This window comes from Paramormyrops kingsleyae, chromosome 7 (assembly GCF_048594095.1).
Source record: "Paramormyrops kingsleyae isolate MSU_618 chromosome 7, PKINGS_0.4, whole genome shotgun sequence".
Taxonomy (NCBI): Eukaryota; Metazoa; Chordata; class Actinopteri; order Osteoglossiformes; family Mormyridae; genus Paramormyrops; species Paramormyrops kingsleyae.
The window spans coordinates 5,880,049-5,898,969 of NC_132803.1; the positions used below are offsets into that span (position 1 = coordinate 5,880,049).

General features: G+C 42.4%; 2 protein-coding genes across 6 annotated transcripts; both read left to right on the top strand.

The window, feature by feature from the left end:
* The first annotated feature begins 2,626 nt into the window (after positions 1 to 2,626).
* On the top strand, positions 2,627 to 11,525 carry dhfr (dihydrofolate reductase). Its single transcript, XM_023838914.2, has 6 exons — positions 2,627 to 2,825; positions 3,172 to 3,218; positions 8,552 to 8,657; positions 8,951 to 9,077; positions 10,651 to 10,766; positions 11,278 to 11,525. The coding sequence occupies exons 1-6, from the start codon at positions 2,734 to 2,736 to the stop codon at positions 11,351 to 11,353; spliced, it is 564 nt and encodes a 187-aa protein (XP_023694682.1). The 5' UTR covers positions 2,627 to 2,733; the 3' UTR covers positions 11,354 to 11,525.
* A 143-nt stretch (positions 11,526 to 11,668) lies between these two features.
* LOC111857769 (ankyrin repeat domain-containing protein 34B-like) lies at positions 11,669 to 18,042 on the top strand. Of its 5 annotated transcripts, XM_072714138.1 has the most exons (4): positions 11,669 to 12,160; positions 12,460 to 13,198; positions 14,388 to 14,481; positions 15,112 to 18,042. In XM_072714138.1, the coding sequence occupies exon 4, from the start codon at positions 15,156 to 15,158 to the stop codon at positions 16,740 to 16,742; it is 1,587 nt and encodes a 528-aa protein (XP_072570239.1). In that variant the 5' UTR covers positions 11,669 to 12,160; positions 12,460 to 13,198; positions 14,388 to 14,481; positions 15,112 to 15,155; the 3' UTR covers positions 16,743 to 18,042. The 5 variants fall into 5 exon arrangements, with proteins under 5 accessions (XP_072570239.1, XP_072570240.1, XP_072570241.1 ...); XM_072714139.1 differs by lacking the exon at positions 12,460 to 13,198; XM_072714140.1 differs by lacking the exon at positions 12,460 to 13,198 and having other exon boundaries at positions 11,669 to 12,156.
* The last annotated feature ends 879 nt before the right edge of the window (positions 18,043 to 18,921 follow it).

Below are 18,921 nucleotides of genomic sequence, written 5' to 3' on the forward strand. Positions count from 1 at the left end.
TGCAAAAATGGCGATTTGTGATTCCATATCTATAAAGGTCTGTGTCATATATAATCACAGAAGTCTTGGATTTAACAGTATTGTCAGGAAATTGGACTCGTGCAGCAGCTTTTGGCCCAAACATCACATGATAAATTCCTGCTCTCCCAGAGAAGAAAAGTAATAACAACAGGACAGTTTAAAAAAAAAAAAACTTTATTAAGGCAAAAGATTACAAAACACACAAAGCTGAATAGTGAAAGCTGAACTGCACACAGGGGTGCTGCTCTGGTCTCAGCTACATGCCTCAGTCCATTATGCTGAGGCCCTGTGTACTAAAAGCTCCAACAGGTAGTAATGAGTGAAGCAAAACTCTTGAAGCCTGGTGTGACGCTGACATCTACTGGATAAAATACAGAAATGCACCCAATGCTCCTGACCGAGCGCCTAAGTAATATCCAGCAATACAAAATGGGTTGCTTGTGACAAAATGTGCAACATTGCCACAAATCAGGACACTGAAATCATGCATGACGGATTACTCAAACTGCAGACATAAGATTCAGAGTGTTTTTTATGTGTGTCACTGTTTTACTGTTACAGCTACACGCCTCAGCTACACCTCACTGGAAAGTGCAAAAAGGGCACTTTGAGAGAAATTCTCTGAGAAGCCCCCCCCCCCCCCCAAAACACTCTACATGCTTCAGGCTGCACTTCAGGGATACTTCAAGCTATTTTTCCAAAAGAAGCAGATTAAGAGAGAGATTAGTTTCACTAAGTTCAGAGCTTCCTGACTCCGGCATCCCATTAGAATAAAGACACAATTTTGTTTAATTTGAAATCAATTAAAAAGCACTTTCTTCCTAATTATCTCCCACTACATGGCCTTTTTCAGGCTCACCTGTTTACCTCATGAAAGGGTACAAATAACAGTGCAAGGTTTTATATACATTTAATGAACATACACACGTTTCATTAAGCAAATCACGTGTTACTCTAAGCCATTCATTTTTTTTATAACCAAAGGTAGTAAAAAAAAATGCAGTTTGCGAGATAATTTTGTCAAGGTCAAAGTTTAACATTAGACTTACCCTTTACTCTAAACTTGTTTACTCTTCTTGAGAGTTTGAGATAATAGGAAAAAAAATCCAGCTCATAAAAAAACACTGTGAATTATCTTTTTGCTACCCTGGGTGTAGAAAAGCCACAATATCCACTTTCTGAAATCACTTTTCCTATTCAGGGTCACGGAGGGGTTCAGAAAGGCAGGGAACAACTCAGCAGGGGGTGCCGACCCATCACACGGTACAATTACACATGCACACCTATGGGCAATTTGGCAACTCCAAATAGCCTCAGCATCTGTGTGGACTGTGAGGTGAAACCAGAATTCCTGGATGAAAACCCACAATGACACGGGGAGAACATGCAAATACCCACACACATGGAGATATAGTGGAGACTCAAACCCTGGAAAAGCCCTTTTTGTATCCAGGAAAGCAAACTTGGATTGTGGTAGCAGCATTATCAGCCCTGGTATACAGTATGTAGGGGTGGGAAGCTAAACATGCATAAGCCACCTAACAAGCTACTGTGTGACCTGTATCTATGGGAATGTCCTAAATCTGAAGGAGATCCATCAGAAGCTTTATCCAAACCAGAAGATCCACAAACAGATGGCCTGATGCACTGGAATAAACCCTGAAGAGAATTCTCTGTAACACGGTGACAGGGAATGGAGTGAGAAAAGTGGGCAAATTCCTTTTTTTTTTTATATTTACAAATATTAAACATTTACCTAAACAGTATTCAGGCCCTCCCACACACATATATCCATGCTGTTCAGGACCAAGGGGTCATGTACACACATCTACCATGGAAAATGTTCCTGGGTCAACTGACAAGTCCCAGGTGCAGGAATAAAGCTGATGGAGCAGCAACTGCATGGAAGGAAGTGCATCGTATTAGCAAAAATCATTGAATATGATTCCTCTGCATTAAAGTATCATACATTTCAAATTTACACATCCATTTTGAAACTGAAAGTAATTTATATCATAATATAAAATTACAGAATCACTTAAGTTTTGGGCAAGGCTAATTTTTGAAAAAAATACAACATAAATAGATTATAAATCATAAATCAAGATCCAAATATTCTTATTCACTGTGTACAGGCAAATAGGAAAACATGAAAAGTAAGCAGGCGTCAACAGGGGCTAAATGAAGTACATTTCAAAGTTTAAAAGAATGCGAGTAATATCCAGCAAATGTTGTACAATATCGACATCTGGTGAGAGTAAAGCGTGAAAGGATTTCAAACATAGAATATACAAGAGTTTTTCTGACCTGGCAAACGAAATATGCTTGTATATTAAATACACCTAGCAGTAGCAGATGCAAATGTAACTAAGATCGCACTGGTTCAAGTATTGGAGAGTTCTTTCTGTTATACCTTTGATAAACACCAAACCTGATAAATGATCGAACAAATTAAAATATAATACTTATATAAGTTGAAATCATAAATTTCTTAGTAAGTTCTGAATTGGAGCAAATCTTTGTTCATGAAAAAATGAATTAAAAAACAAAAAACCGTTCCCATCCAATGAAAGTCCATAGTGCTGTGGCTGTGGGGCGGCGTGTGTGACGTCATTTTTATGCGCCTCGGGCTTTGGCGGGAGTTGTGAAGGAGTTGCTGTGTTGTTTTATTGGAAGAAACTGTTTAAAACTTTACATCTTAAAAATAAAACGATGTCTCGCGTGCTGAACTGCATCGTTGCAGTCTGTCCAAACATGGGAATCGGTAATAAAGGAAACTTACCCTGGCATCCGAAAAGACTCAGGTAAACAGTGTAGAGGTCCAAATGTCCGATTTGTACGTCATTTTCCCCTGTGCCTGAAATGAATGTCATTTTCCGTACACATGAATTAATCACTGTAATTAATAACATTACATTTCATTTCGTAAATTTGATATGTGCCTAATAAGCGAATAAGTGCCTAATGTGCAACATCTTGTAGTGTGTTAAGTGTTATTTTTTAGTCAGTTTTATGAAACATTAAGTTAAACTGCTGACGTTGTCATCGATTCTTGTCATTAACTATTTTGGCATTCAAAGCAACATTTTCACACAAATCTACTTTGGTTTCATAAACATTTTTGCTTTTTATGAAATGTTTTTCTTTCAGTAATGAATTCAAATACTTCCAGAGGATGACCATGACTGCTTCAGAAGGTATGATACCAAAAGTGAAATACCTATGACCAGTAGCCTAGTCTTTGAATAGAAACCTTTTGCGTTATTGTCTGCTTGCCATTATAAAAAACTACTTGTATTGGTATATATATTTTGAAACGCAGTACTCCCACTCTATTCAGAACTTTTTCTTCCCTTTCGATAATCTAGGCATTTAGGCATTTATTAGAGTTGATAGTTGGTCACCAGACTTTTTCCACTCTGAGCTTTGTTTTGATGCCATTGGTTTGCTAATTTAAATTATTAAAGTATGGAGTTACCCATTTACTAACCTGCTGCAGGCAAGATAAGAGCACAGATCTACAGGGTGATACGAGTGTGGACTTTGAGTATATGTCATATCAGCCCTACAGAAAAACAGAACAAAGTCTTAATGATAATAAGGCAGAGATATCTAGGGGCTCAACTGATATCTTGGCTGCTTGATAAAATCATTTGATATTGATTTTGAATTAACCCAAAAACAGGCACCAGAAGAGAAATAAAAAAAACATCCACATCCTGTTCTCTACATGAAGTGTGCAAACCAAATATAGGCCTACAATGTAGAAGTGACCAGAGTCCAGAAAGGGTTTTGCAAATGTAGCCCGTAATCATATACTGTCATCCATAACAGTTGTTATTGATGGGCTAGAAACAGAAATATTGTACAGGTGCGCCTTGTCTTACAATAAGGTTACGTTCCAATTAACCCATTGTAAGTGGAAAATACTGAAAGCTGAATATAAGTTAATAACTACCTTCACTGAATAAGTAAATACTTGAATGAATACAGGTTTATTGATTAAACACAGGAAAAAAAACACTGTAGTAAATGTTGTTAAACACTGTATGAGATGTTTATGTTCGTGATCGCTGCAGAGAGGAGAAGCAGGGCTGCATGGATGCTGTCATCATCCGGCATCCATGGAAAGTATCGTATGGTGTATCACTAAGTATCGTATGGTGTATCACTAAGTATCGTATGGTGTATCACTAAGTATCGTATGGTGTATCACTAGCCCAGGAACAGACCAACATTCAGTGCTGACTGCAGAATGTGCATCAAATTACGTCATTGTAAAGCAAGGAAGCATAGATCTGTATTATGACACAGAAACTTTAGGCCTTAAAATTACTGTAAATGTGAACATAGGTCATTGTCAAGTATTTCATAAGTTTAGTATAAAAGACATTGTGCTTCAAAATTTCTCTTGTTTGAAAATGTTTGTTTATTTTAAGGTTAAGTATGAGGCACCTTGTTTTATATTAATATCGTGATGCCACAGGTCTGACTTGTAAGGGATTTATTCAGATTAGTCAAGCTTCACAGCGCAGTACAAAGTAGCATAAGTGTACAAATAAATGCATGTATTTATGTCTATGTGTTGTAAATAGTAAGTGTTATACCTTTGTAATGTTTTATTGGGGAGAGCATGAGTTTGAGTTAACCCTGAGTATGAGTGTCACATAAATTGTTGACTTCCTAGTCTGTTCAGTATTAAAAGAGCTGACTTTTATTTTCAAAGTAGTATAGCCCATTTTTTAAAAGTAACCCACACACTTGCCATATTGCCAACCTGATCCAACTTGAGCAGTTCAGGCTCTCAAGACAGTGCGGGGAGGAAGAAACACAGTGAGCCAGAGGGAATCGAGCATCGTTCCTTCCCAGGGTGATCTGAAGGATCTAGCGTGCTTTACCTGCCACGCGGCCCACACTAGCTGGAAAGAGCAAGATGTGGTTCCCCAGCGGGGTGTGCCGATGAGAGAGGGGAGCTGGGTAACACTGCCTGGAAGCTTCCACCCTACAGTGGGAAGAAGTGTCTAGAGCCTTACCTTGCCCAGATGCCCCTGGTAGCCTGATACAATGCCGGAAGTGAAGCGGAGGATGGGAAGCTCACCTCCTGTAATCCTCTCAGAGCGCCGCACTCAGCAGAGCTTTGCGGGTGTAGGCGGGGCTGTTGCCGTACCATGCGGTGAAGCATCCAGTAAGGACGCTCTCAATGGCTCAGCTATAGACAGTCCTGAGGATGCGGGAGCTCATTCCAAACCTCTTCAGTCCCCTGAGAAAGAACAGATGCTGCTGCACCTTCCTCACTGTTTGTCCGTGTGAACTGTCCATTTGAGGTCCTCTGCCAAGGGCGGGCCGAGGAAACGGAAGCTGCTCACGATCTCCACAGCAGTGCCGTTGATGGTGATGGGGAAGTGTGCTCCTTTCTGCTTCCTGAAGTCCACTATCAGTTCCTTGGTCTTAGCGACGTTGAGGGTGAGGTGGTTCTCCTGGCACCAGTGTACACCTCTCTGTACACCATTTCATCGCTGTTGGTGATGAGGCCTACCACCGTGGTGTCCTCTGCCAACTTTACCATGATGTCGGAGCTGTTAGCGGCTGAGCTGTTAGCGGCTGAGCTGTTAGCGGCTGAGCTGTTAGCGGCTGAGCTGTTAGCGGCTGAGCTGTTAGCGGCTGAGCTGTTAGCGGCTGTGTCGTGGGTATAAAGTGAGTAGAGGTAAGGGCTCTGTCCACATCCCTGAGGAGCGCCGGTGTTCAGTGTCACAGAGGTGATGCTGCCCAGTCTGACCACCCGGCGTCTGTCCGGCAGGACGTTGAGGATCCAGCTGCACAGGGTGCTGCTCAGGGCCCAGGTCCCGCAGTTTCCTGTCCAGCGTCGAGGGAACAATAGTGTTGAATGCTGAGCTGTAATCTGCAAACAGCATTCTCACATATGTGTCCCTCTTCTCCAGGTGGGATAAGGCAGTGTGGAGAGTCAGGGCTGTGGTGTCATCGGTGAACCTATTGTGGCGGTATGCAAATTGCAGTGGATCCAGTGAGTCAGGCAGCGCAGAGCAGATGAAGTCCTTGACCAGCCTCTCAAAGTGTTTGCTTATAATGGTGGTCAGGGCAACTGGGCGGCAGTCATTCAGTGATGTGTTTGTTGAAGACTTGGGTACAGGGACGATGGTGGCCGATTTGAAGCAGGCAGGAACCACAGACAGGGAGAGCTTGAAGATGTTCATGAACACTGCAACCAGCTGGGACCTGACCTGAGGACATGGGCAGGGATTCCGTCAGGGCCAGCAGCTTTATGAGCGTTCACTCACCTGAAGCTCTCGCGTCCTCCACAGAGACGGTGTACCCGATGACATCATCTGCAGTGTGCTCGCTGATCGGTCTCGCAGTGTTTGCGGTGCTCCAAGCCCCCCCCCCAAGGGCCTGCTGCTATTTCCACCCCTACCTCTGTGAACAGCGCTTGCAGCTGTGCACTTCCCACGCATCCCTCACCTGTTTGTTGAGGTTCTGCAACTCAAAGGGACAGTTGGCACAGTTAGCCGGGGTTCCTCCAATGATCTGACCTCAGGGTCCACCCTCCAGCCCAGCAGGTTCCATGACGTCACTGCTGTCATCACTGCCACCACATTGGGGAGTGCAGCCAGAGGTGAACTGTGGTGGCAATGCAGGTGGACATCAGAGGCAAGAAATTTGAGGTCATCGACTACCAAAATGTGTGGAGTAGGTGAGCTACTTGGTGCCAGCCCCAGTCAAGGTGGCCCGATTGAAGGAAGTCTCCGCCCTTGACCCAGAGACTAAGGCTGTCTGTTCACATTGGGGGGCCCTGGAGGAGCCCCCCAGGCAGAGCTGCTGCACCAGCGTTGGCATTCTCAGATGGTGAAAGGCACCTGCCTCGGCTGCTGGTGCCTCAGAGGCACCCTGGGCCCTTTCCCCTGCAGCTACACCGGAGCTTGGCGAAGTCGAAAAGCCGGGCATAGTGAAGACCGGCGCCACCCCCTTCACCCGCAAAGCGATGAGCTGGTAACTGGATCAGTCACACTCCCAGCGTGCAGCTCGCCTTTCTGGATGAGGAGCAGTGGCGTGACTGGGACCTGCCAGCATTTGCAGGAGAGCCATGTTCATGTTCGTATTTGGGAGGGAGCCGCACAAGCCGGTGAGCCTGGTGTTTGGGCCACCCTCAGAACCGGAGGTGCTGAAGGAGACAGGTCTTGAGTACCTGTGATGCCTTCAGGAACATTTGAAAGGGGTGTGTGAGCTGGCTATGGCGGAGGCGTGGCTGCGGTGGACACCCCCAGAGGCAGGACATTGGCTTCAGGGACTCAGTTTGGGTGTCCTGTCCCACTTGCAAGAAGGGGCGGCCAGCCAATCCGGACAGCTATTGGAGGAAACCCGAGGAGGTCCCCGAGTGCCCCCCCCACCCCCCGATGATGTATACCTCCTGTGGCTGCCCGGGCGAAGAGGCGCCATGGTCCTGCCCCAGGCCCCTTCCGACCCCTCTGCACCAGTCAGGGACTCAATCATGGGGACTGTGACCTGCCAGGACCCAGTGCATTTCTCTTACTTTGTGGTGGCCTTGGGGACAACGTGGTGCAGTGCGCTAACCAAGTTATTTTCATATAACCACATACCTCAAAATGATTTATCCCTGGCTTGTACCATTGCTAACAAACAAAAAATAATAAATTAACAGACTAGTTTATTATATTATTTTCAGAAGAAAATCATTTCATTTAGCATTGAATAATGTTCCAGTGTGCTCTTAAAAATATAGTCCTTATGTGGACTGAACATTTGGTCAGGCTACTCACTGGAAGCAGCTGGTCCGTTAGGTTGCCATAGAAACAGTCAACAGATAGGCGCTTGCATTTTGAAACCCAAGGAAAATTTTTCCTGGTAAGAATGACTGCTTATTTATGAGTAAAAAGTCATACAGGTTTTTTTTTTATATTAACATGTTTAATAAAACATTAAAACACATTAATATAGATCTTTTTTTTAGGCTCTGGGAACTACATGTGTAGTTGCATGACAGTAATCAACACCCTCTGGGCCAGTAAGAAATGGTATAATGAATTGTATACCACAGCAACATGGAATTCTAGAATCTGATTGGTCTGCTTTACACTCCTGACTAACCTGCCTGAACAGGATTGTACACAAATCTGGTTTTAATAATCAATGGCTTGTTAATGCAGCTGAATAACAAGAGGTAAATAATGGTGACTTAGTAATAAAAATGTTTGTATATATTTTACGTTTCTTTGCTCCCACATCCATCATACACTTCACTACACATTTGGCTTAGACATTTGTAGCTAAAGACTGGCATTAACTTAAACTGTGACATGACTGAATGTGCTTGTCAGGTGATTCGGGTTTCTAAAACACCCCACTTCACATCTTACACGGGGTGGCCCATGTAAGAGCATCCCCTCACGTCAGGTCTGTTTAAGATGCCCGGCTACTGAAACGCGGCCCCCACCTTGCAGTTACATTTATGTATTCAGTGTAACAGATGTAGAATATTTCTCATCTCTATTAACAGGTAAACAAAATGTGGTGATAATGGGACGGAAGACATGGTTCTCTATTCCAGAGCGGAACAGACCTCTGAAAGGCAGGATCAATATTGTGCTCAGCAGAGAGCTAAAGTAGGCTGCATCTCCCTTTTTACTAAGTTAAAGTGTAAAAGAGGAGTAGCTTTATATGTGTAAAAAAAAAAGTGATTTTACACTTCAGTGAGCTTAGAATGTCTTAATTATATTTATTTAAGGTTTTCTTCTTGGTATTAATATTTCCAAATAATCATTGTGACCTGCATACAATACATTTCTGATTTTTCACTCATGTATAACAGCAGAAGCCTTTGCTGTTTGAATTGCTCACAAGGATAGCTTCTTAATTGTTACTAAGCCACCTGCTCTCTCCTTGTATGTTGTTGCAGGGTTCCACCAGAAGGGGCACACTACCTAGCCTCCGACTTCAGTTCTGCTCTCCAACTTCTAGACTCTTCAGAACTGACTGGCAGGGTTGACCAAATTTGGGTCATTGGAGGTAGTTCTGTTTACAAGGTAGTCATGTATGTCATATGTTATACTGTCATGTCTGAAGCTCCTTGTCTTTGTACTGTCTCCTGCTGATTATGATTGCAGTGAGCAAAAATCAAAAGAACACCAGCCTATGTGGAAATGAAAGATTCTGTCTTGGGTATGACATCATCAACTGTTACTGCCATCTGTGCAGCATGACTGTGTGTGTGTGTGTGTGTGTGTGTGTATAAAACCTGGGTTTAAAAAAAAAAAACAATTTTCCGATTCAAATCAGTCTGCATTTGCATAATCTGATATTGATTCATGAAGTCATACAGTCTGTGCCCTTTTCCCGTGGATGTGTGAGGCTTTAACCCCCTTAGTCTCGCGTGGCTGGCCTTGTGCAACGAGATCTGGCCGACAAAAACAGATAAAAAAAACTTGCCGGAAGCTACTCTGAAAGTAGGGCTGCACGATAGCACGTCGCAATAATTCGAAATATTTGCTCTTAATATTGTGCTTTCTGTAAAACAAAACAGATGAATATTTACCTGAAATAGATTATAAGCAAACAGAAACGTGCCTGTTGAGCTGTCCTTTTCTTCACCGCCACTTCGGTGCTTATAAATCGCTTTCATATTTTTCCAAAACAGCAGCATGTGGTGTGCTTCGTTAACCGAATTTAATGAACAGGTGTCTTTAAAAATTAATCTGTATAGCGTCCCATAAATTGTCTGCATTTAATGTCACATTCATAACTGACAGGATGCTACGTGATTCTAACATGGTTTGTCTGTATTCAGCCCAGTTGGTTACATAAAACGTTATGCAACTTGACTCTCTAATACTATGCTTGTCCATGCTCTGAGGCATTTTGTTTGAAAATATCAGTCAAATGTCACGTCCGTAACACTGGGATAGCTCTTTTTTGATGCTGTTAGTGAAGTTTTTGTCATCAACCTTCTTGCCAAGGTGTTCCTTACAATGTCTTCCTCGGGATGTTCCAGGGTCAAAGATTTCGTAACCTAACAATCCCTCGGGACGTGTCTCCTGATTTCTCAGGAGAGCACGAACACATCACATTTGTTTCGATCAGGCTCAATTACAGATCTCCTGACTTGGCTCATTGTTCTTTACTCATTAAAGACTTGTTGGTTTGGTGGTACAGAAAGCTAACTTGCCATGGTCCCATAGTTCCAGGAGGTGCACAGAACTTGTCCTGTAGTAACATTTTCTGAGCCTTAATTGTTATCTGGTTATAAGTATTTATCTAGATCTACATAATTATTTTGCAGATTTCATTTATTTCTGTATTTGTAGACATTCAAATTAGAATGGCTTATTATGCGAAGTATCCAAATAATCAATCTTGTGGAATACATTTTGTTGAAACATTTTCATCTTTGAGAAATGGCGATATTTAATTTGACCCTTTCATAATTTATCTCGTCCTCCCCTGTTCAGTTCAAAAGCTTTCTGTTTTGGCTGAGAAGTTGTAGAACTAAATAAAGATATTCATCTAATATTAGATATTTAGATTAGAAATAAAATGATTTTTCCTTTCTCTTTACACACTTTTACTCCATATCTTTCCCTCCTTCTCTCTTTCTCACAGGAAGCAATGGAGACCCCTGGATCATGTCGCTGTTTTGTGACTAAAGTTCTGCAGCAGTTCGAATGTGACACTTTCCTGCCTGACATAAACATGAATGGCTTTCGGAAGCTATCGAGGTGTGTGTCCATCTTCTTTCACCATCATACCTTTTCATTCAAGCTTGCCTTTCTTCTTGATTTGCTTATTTGATGGCACATCACATTCATTTTGCTCACATGAAGTTTAGAGACTGTTGAATATAAGCTCTGTTCTTTGAATGACTTCCTGGTTATCTCTCATTCATGCTGACATGTACGTGGAGTTAATGCAGTGCATTTACATTTGTATAATATGTACATATTTTGTATTTTCTTTACTACTGGCTGAGACAATGTGCGGGCAGCGTGGTAGCGGACTTCACTGGCCTCTTCGTTTTTGTTCTCCCTGTGATGGACTGACATCCAGGGGAGTTTCCTGCCCTGTGCTTAGAGCTGGGTTAGGATCCAAGCTCACCTGTACTGATAGTGACTGAATGAATGCTGAGTTGTATCATAAACTCCATTCATACTGGTTATTGACGTTTAATTTATATTTAATATTTTCTTGTTTTCTTGTAGCTGACTCCTCTTTTCCTGTGCTTTTTTGTAGCTTTCCAGAGGTGCCAGAGGGCCTACAAGAGGAGAATGGGATTCAATACAAGTTTGAAGTGTACGAAAGTGTTTAAAACTAACATTTAACGTACACAAAATCAGCTGCTTAATTTCAAAACACAAAGAATATGAGCCAGTAGCCTCTGTTTTCAGTTGACAGGTAGCGATTGTCTTGTGTTCTTGTCCTGTGTTTCCTGTAACTTTGAGAAAACCTTTGCTAAAATAAAAATGTTTTTTTTAATTAAACCCTGATCTTACTAAGGACACCCATACCTTGCTGTACTATTAGCTACTATAGGCTAAATGCTCCGAGTCCCTTAGACCTCAGAGTAAAGTGGAATGGAGATAGAGAAAAACAGGGTATCAGTAAAGCCGTGTTATGCCTGGAAAAGCAAATGTCTAACTGAACATTGCTGATGCACAAAGCTACACTCAGAGAGACACACTCAGATGTCTGGCATACGTAGTGAATAAAAGAGACGGCTGAAGCACAAACCTCTGCTGCCACGGAGAGAAGATCCACCATTGGACGAGTGCCTGCTGTCAGTCAAAGCTGAAGCCCAGCCCCCTAAGCTGGATCCTGCGCTCTCAAGCCAATGGTCTCTCTCCAGTTTGTACAAGTGCAGGACATTGGCTTCTGAGACTTGGGAAACATCACACCTGTTCTGCACATTTACAGTCCGTGCCAGCAGCAGGTGTTTCGCTCAGCTTTACTTAAAGATCTCTCATTTGTTCTCAGTTATTCCATGTCAATACAGATTTCAGTTTCATTCATTCTTTTTTTTTTTTTTTTTTAAACCAACTGGATTATGAATTATCTACCCAAGAAATAAAAACAGTGGTCGTGGAATCAATGGTATGAGCGCAGCCAGTACTGGTAGGTAAGTACACTTTTTAATGCATTATAGGTGTGATGCATATTGCTGTGGTTCAGAATATTTTTAATATGAAGGAACAACATGTTTTGTTTCTGAAGCCGTCAGATTGTCACATTTGCGTCGGGTTTTGACAATAAGCTCTGATCATGCCAGGAGTTGCTTTCCCACAATACCTGCGTCTTGTGGCCATAAGTAATGGATAAACGCGTAATCCCTGTGGTGAGTTTGCCGGCCTCTTACTGAGCACACTGGCTGAGTGGTGGCCCTTTATGTGGCTGGGGGGGGGCCTGCTCCATCCGCAGTGCTGGCTGCTCCATTAGCCCCTCCGCGCTGAAGAGCCCCTCCGCGCTGCTGCGGTTCTCGGGAGGGCCGACTCATCGTGCGACTCACCGCCGTCCTCATGTTCCTTGCTCACATCGACGCACCATGGAAACGGGAACGGCAGATGCTTGACAGTATGCAGTATAAATATGCATTATGCACATTGGCACAGGTCAGCAAGTCACACAATACTCTCAAAATGTTCAATGCGTGTTCTGTACTATCGGAGAAAACCATATCAGGAATGATGGTAATTATTTTCTAATTAATGCTGATGTATATATGCATTAATGTATTTCCATACCTGCTCTTTAGTACTGTCCTGTTTTAATTTGTCATAAGAAACGTAGCTTTAGGGATTGACAGTCACAACACTAAAGGATGATAATAAACACCAGTTACATACTTCTGTACATATCACTGTTGCTGAAAGAATCAACAGTATTTTGATTAAACTTGGAAAAAATGACATCAGCCATAGTCTTTAAGTTGCAGGCATGCCTTAATGTCCATGATGAGTGTTTGCTCACATTATAAGAATTGTGATTTGGAAATGTCTTGTTGGTTTTCTCCAGGTAAAAGTAACAGTAATGAAATTCAGATCTGTCAAAAACCATGTGGATAAAACACCCCAGTTGGTTAACCAAAGATTCAGTGTTTGGCTTTTTTTCTTGAAAATTCTACGTGTCTCTAGTCAGCTGGTGAGCACTCAATGAAGAGGTGAAGCTACAGTTTTGGCTATTTATGTAACATCTATCTCTCACTTATAGTTAAAAGGAGTGTTGATTTCAGAAATCTGTCATTTTACGTGAGTGGCTTTACCGTTAATTTAATTAAAGTATCTGCCAAGGGCAAGTGAAGAGAACAAAGTGTGTTCATCATAGGGACTACAAACTGTATAACCGTCTAACAAATGTGCCTACACTTATAATTTAAGGAATATAAGGAATTGCTTGAATACATTCAACCTCATTGTCATACTTTTTTCAAGGCAGTAGATATGCATTATAGACTTTCTGTTCAGAAGCCATTTCAAGGACAGAGACAAATAATGTACTTTGTGTGGGAAAAATTCCATCCAGTCAAGTCCTCTGAAAGTAGCTCTGCTCTTCACAGAATCAGTTTAGCCACCTTGGCCACGTAAAGATTTCAAGATTTATTTCACTGTTGCCAAATCAATAGTGTTACTTTTCAATCTGTGTTTTTCATTTCTACTGTAGTTTGAGCACAAGGTTAGGCAAACTGATTATGAATCGATGTAACCATAGCAACTGCTATCTTTTCACTATAAAAAATAAACAAAATTCACATTTAGATGTTTTATTTTTGAATTGATGTCCATAAATGGTATGTTTTAAAGTTCTATATAGATCCTCCAACAATGCCCGATAAATGTAGTTTGATCCTTACGATGACATTGTATTTACATTTTTGTTCCTTAACTATGGCTTTCAATAAAAAGTTTTTACTTATATGTACATACGGACTTTACTGCTGAATTCTACATTATATAAGTCATGCATAAGCTAGACTAGACAAAAATTTCTTGATTATTTCTTGTTTTGCTACAATTCCTTAGATAAACTCACAGACAAGCTTGCTGTTTAGACTGAAATACCAAGTGTCCGTTTGAATACTACTTGCTCTTGGGTGTCTAGGGCAATAGGAGAGTAGTGGAAAATACCAGATGAGACCCTACACTTGAGGGGCAGCACTCCGCTCTGTGTGTGGGGCTTGCATGTTCTCCCCATGGCCTCCTGGGGCTTCCTCTGGGCTCTCCAGCCTCCCTCCACAGTACAAAAACATGCTGAGGTGAATTGGAGTTACCAAATTGTCCACAGGTGTGAATGTGTGCATGAATAGTGCTTGTGCCCTGAGATCTGGGTTGTTCCCTGCCTTGTGCTCGTAGCTTCTGAGACCAAGGACCCCCATGACCCTCCACAGAACAAGTGGCTAAAGAAAATGGATGGATGGATGGATGGATGGATGGACCCTCCCTCTGAGTATTTCTGTTGGCTCCTACCTATACACATCCCATATATTTTTTTTTCTTTTTTCCATTCATTTTCTATTCTGTGTACTTTACCTTGAGACTTTCAAGCTTGTTTTGAAACCCAAGGCACACAGATAAGTTAACAAAGGAAATCAAAGGCAAGGACAAATGGCACAATGCCTGGCGTGTTACTGTTCTCAGGGAGATAGCCCTGTGCTTTGTACCCTAGGCAGAGTTCAACGTGACAGCATCCTTCTTCAAATATCGCTGTCTGATTATGATGTGAAATAGTTATCTATTTCTTCTTCATTTGATTTTAAGGGCATTCAATTTTGCATTGAATCGCATTCTAAGTTGAAGAAAAAGAAACAAATTGGATTAATGAACTAATAGCTGCACATTCCACAGAGTGGTGTTTGTCCAATATTATTTATTTTGGTTTGTCACTACAACACTTTACATTTCTATACAGTGAAATTTAACCTTTGAACAAAATTAGTTGCAAATTCATGACACCCTTTAGTGAGAAACTTTTCGTTCTAATGTTTTTATTAAAGGGTTATATAATATGTCTACCTTCAAACCTTTAAAGACCGAGCGATAAGAAAGAACCTAGTAAACTTTTTCTTTTGTACCGTAGAGAAGGACCCGGTCTCCCAAGAGACCTGAGTTTGAGGAGGCGCCATGGAGTTTCACGCCGACGGTAACTCCCTGCTGAAGGCCGTGTATCTGAGCCGCCTGCGGCTGACACGGCTGCTGCTGGAAGGCGGGGCCTATATCAACGAAAGCAATGAGCGTGGCGAGACTCCCTTGATGGTGGCCTGCAAGACGCGGCACGTGGACCCCCAAAGTGCGGACAAGATCCGGATGGTGCGCTACCTGCTAGAAAGCGGCGCCGACCCCAACATCCAGGACAAGCGTGGGAGAACCGCTCTCATGCATGCCTGCCTGGAGCACGCCGGAGCTGAAGTGATAACTCTGCTGCTCAACAACGGTGCTGATACCGGCCTGGAGGACCACTCCGGCACCTCGGCACTGGTCTACGCTGTCCATGCCGATGACAAGGATGCCCTCCGAGTTTTGCTGGATGCCTGCAAGGCTCAGGGCAAGGAGGTCATCATCATCACCACTGACAAGCTGCCATCAGGGAGACAGATGGCAAAGCAGTACCTCAACGTGCCTCCACCACTGGACCTGGGAGAACGACGGCCTTGTGGCCCCACACTCTCTACGTCGCTTTCGGACATCGAGATCCAGACCTCGCCTTGGCCTGTCACCTGCCACCAAGCTGAGAAGAACATCTTTGCCTTCGGAGTCCAGAAGGAGGACAGTGCAGCCTCCTCACAGCCAAACTCCCCAAGCCGGGGACCAGGCTTGGTCCATAGCGGGGTAGCAAAGCTCCAGCACCTGCAGCGTCTGCATTCAGAGCCATGGTTGAAGATCCCCCCATCTCTACTTGAAGAGAACAGAAAAGCTTCTCCTCTAACCAAGGATCTACCTGATATAACCCCAGATGAAGAGCCCTATATGAAGTTCAGCAGGAGGTTCCAGAGGGTTCCAGGTGCCAATCCCCATAGTCCCCATGCCAAAAAACTAGGCAAGACTCTGGAGCGGCTGGCCAATAATGATGAGAGAGATGGAGGAAGTCAAGGCATGTGGCTTTCCCGAAAGATGTCTTACGACAATATATCTTTCGCCAGGTCACACCCTGACCTCTACCACAGCAGCAGGGTTGCAGGCACGCCCACAGACAAGGATCCAGCTGTCACCCCAGGCTTGGCCATATCCAGCCTGCACAGCATCGTCCAGCGCAGGAATATTGGCGTGGACCACTATGGCTCAGACTCCCAGCTCTCTCAGTACCTCCGGCATCTACCAGAAGACTACAAGGGACACCCAGACAAGGGTTTGCCCGTTTCCAACAGCTACTCAGCCCTGTCCTCCTCCCGGGACTCCTTGGAGAAGCAATTGGCTATGCGGGAGCACAGAGGGTCAGGAGCTCTGCCTGCTGCTTATGTTACCCACCCCCGGGCGGGATTCCTGCCACCGTTGAACCAACATGTGCCTGTCCCTCAAATTGAAGTCACCGGCGTCAATGTGGATAATGTGGGCATGGTCCCAAAGACCAACATGGGCCTCAAAGTCCTTGTCCCCTCTGCTCCCAGTGTCCCCAGAGATCTAAAAGCTAGGAAGATGCTTCTGAGGCGCCACTCCATGCAGACTGACCCCATCAAACAATTAGGCACCTTTGAAGAGATCTTTAGCCATTGAGTCCACATGAATCCCATGGTAATCCACCTACCTGTGTTCTGTAATCCTTTGCATTCGTCTTGCATCAGCAATCCCTTTCCAATCCAGGGAATTATTGGTGAAAATCAAGGTATATCTTGTTCACTAAATAATATAAATAGACATCCATCAAGAACAATTTAAAGTCCAGAACATCTACACGAGAAGAGGAAAAAATCGAAGACCCAGAATTGGGGCTGCAAACCCAGACTGCTGAAGCATCATGCTGTTTTATATCAAATTATATAAAAACTTTACCTTGTGCCTATACCATGTTACAGTGAACGATTAACAGAATGTTTCACGGTGAATCTCTACAAGCAGAACGACACAGGAAAAACGTCACACAGAACCTGTGGACACACAGAACCTGTGGACTGCTTACGTGTCTTGGCTCGCTATTCCATTGCAGGTTCTGCGGCTTTCAGTGTTTTGTAAGTTAATTTTTCATTCTTTCACCCAAAAAAGCTCCATCTGAACTACTCTACATCTGACTTGGTAGATAAAGAAATTACAGTCATAGCAGTTCACGAAAGCATGCATGACTATGTTAAATATTGTATATTACAAACCATTGTATCTGGTCCGTGCATAAATATTGTACATTGCATTCAAGAATATACTTTACATATGTAACCCTTATGTACTATATCATACTTTAAAAACTAAGTATTGTATTGTTACTGCATACCTACAATGTATTGCACGTTCCTATATACTGTATACAAACATCCATTTTAAAATAGCATGCAAGGGTAAAATGTTATTTTAATTGTAAAGATTATATTTCCTCTTGTATGGGTCATATGATGAAGACTGAAGAAAAACAGAGTTTCACTGTAAACTTCATATATCGAACACAAAGAAACAATTTCAGCATAATACACAATAAAAATTCATATAGTCATGTGTATTTCCTCATTCATACACTGTCAAGAGATTATCTACCAGCACAAATGGTCATTCATGTCCACCTTCTTATGGTTTTAAAATATGGCAATTGCATCTTCAATTCACGTGATAAAATTCCACATTTAGAATGATGTTAATATTCCGAGAAGTGTTTCTAAGACAGTAAGTCTAAGGTACACTAAAACACTTAACTTCCTGGGTAATTGTCTAATGATTGCTTTATTATTGTGCTGTCATCAAATTTTCATTATCATTTCATAGTCTTCATATCATTTGAATAATCATGTAACTTCTTTGGTCAAACAATAAGTGGGACCATTCGAAAGCATAATAGCTGCAGTTCAGGAATAAACTACATTTTACAAACGGAGCTCCTTGATTTGCCTCCTGAAACGTCTTTCCAGTACATATCCTGCATAGCTTTGCCCGTGGGTAAGACATGGTACGCCCTATTGAGCTGCGGACTGTGATGGGCTGGAAGAGAGAGCACTGCTGAACCGCCCATCGGCATTGACGAAGGCTACTGCAGTCTACGGCGTCCAGACAGACATCACGTAAAAACAGTAAATAGTCATATCAGGGCTCAACCTTCTTGTACAATCAATTTAGACCTTGACGGGATGATGCATTCTCTGTATAGCAGTCTCACAGAATCACATCATACCGTGGCATCTGATCGCAATGACGCACTACAATTCTGTCACGTACAGGCAGTCGCTAGGTTAAAAACAAGATCTGTTCCCAGAACAATAACACAGTACATAATAGTTATACATTAATAATAAAAACTACATACTGTACTGCACCTCCAGCCAAAAAACAACTAAAGCCGTGCAATGTTTTCACGAGAGTCTCAAAAGAGTGTGTTATTGTGAACCATTGTATTCATTTTTATATTATAGGCAATATTCCAGTCCGTTCATAAGTACATCTTTTCTGTAAGACGGACGTTCTTAATCCAGAGACTGGATCTCGAATAAATAGAATCACAGTAGCATGGAACAATTTCCGGTTTGTCCTGGAATATTGAAAGCCATAATAACTGGTACTTTTGGAGAACATCTGACACCTTTAAGTCCAGGATATATAGTATTTGAGGTAATGTAGAAGTATCAATGACCGTTAATAGACTGTCAGTTTCAGTCAAGTATAAACTGATAATTTAATATTATGACGCTTTAACAAAAATTCATAAATGCAACTTATCACCAATACATCTTACATAAAATTTAGAAAAAAAAAATTCTGA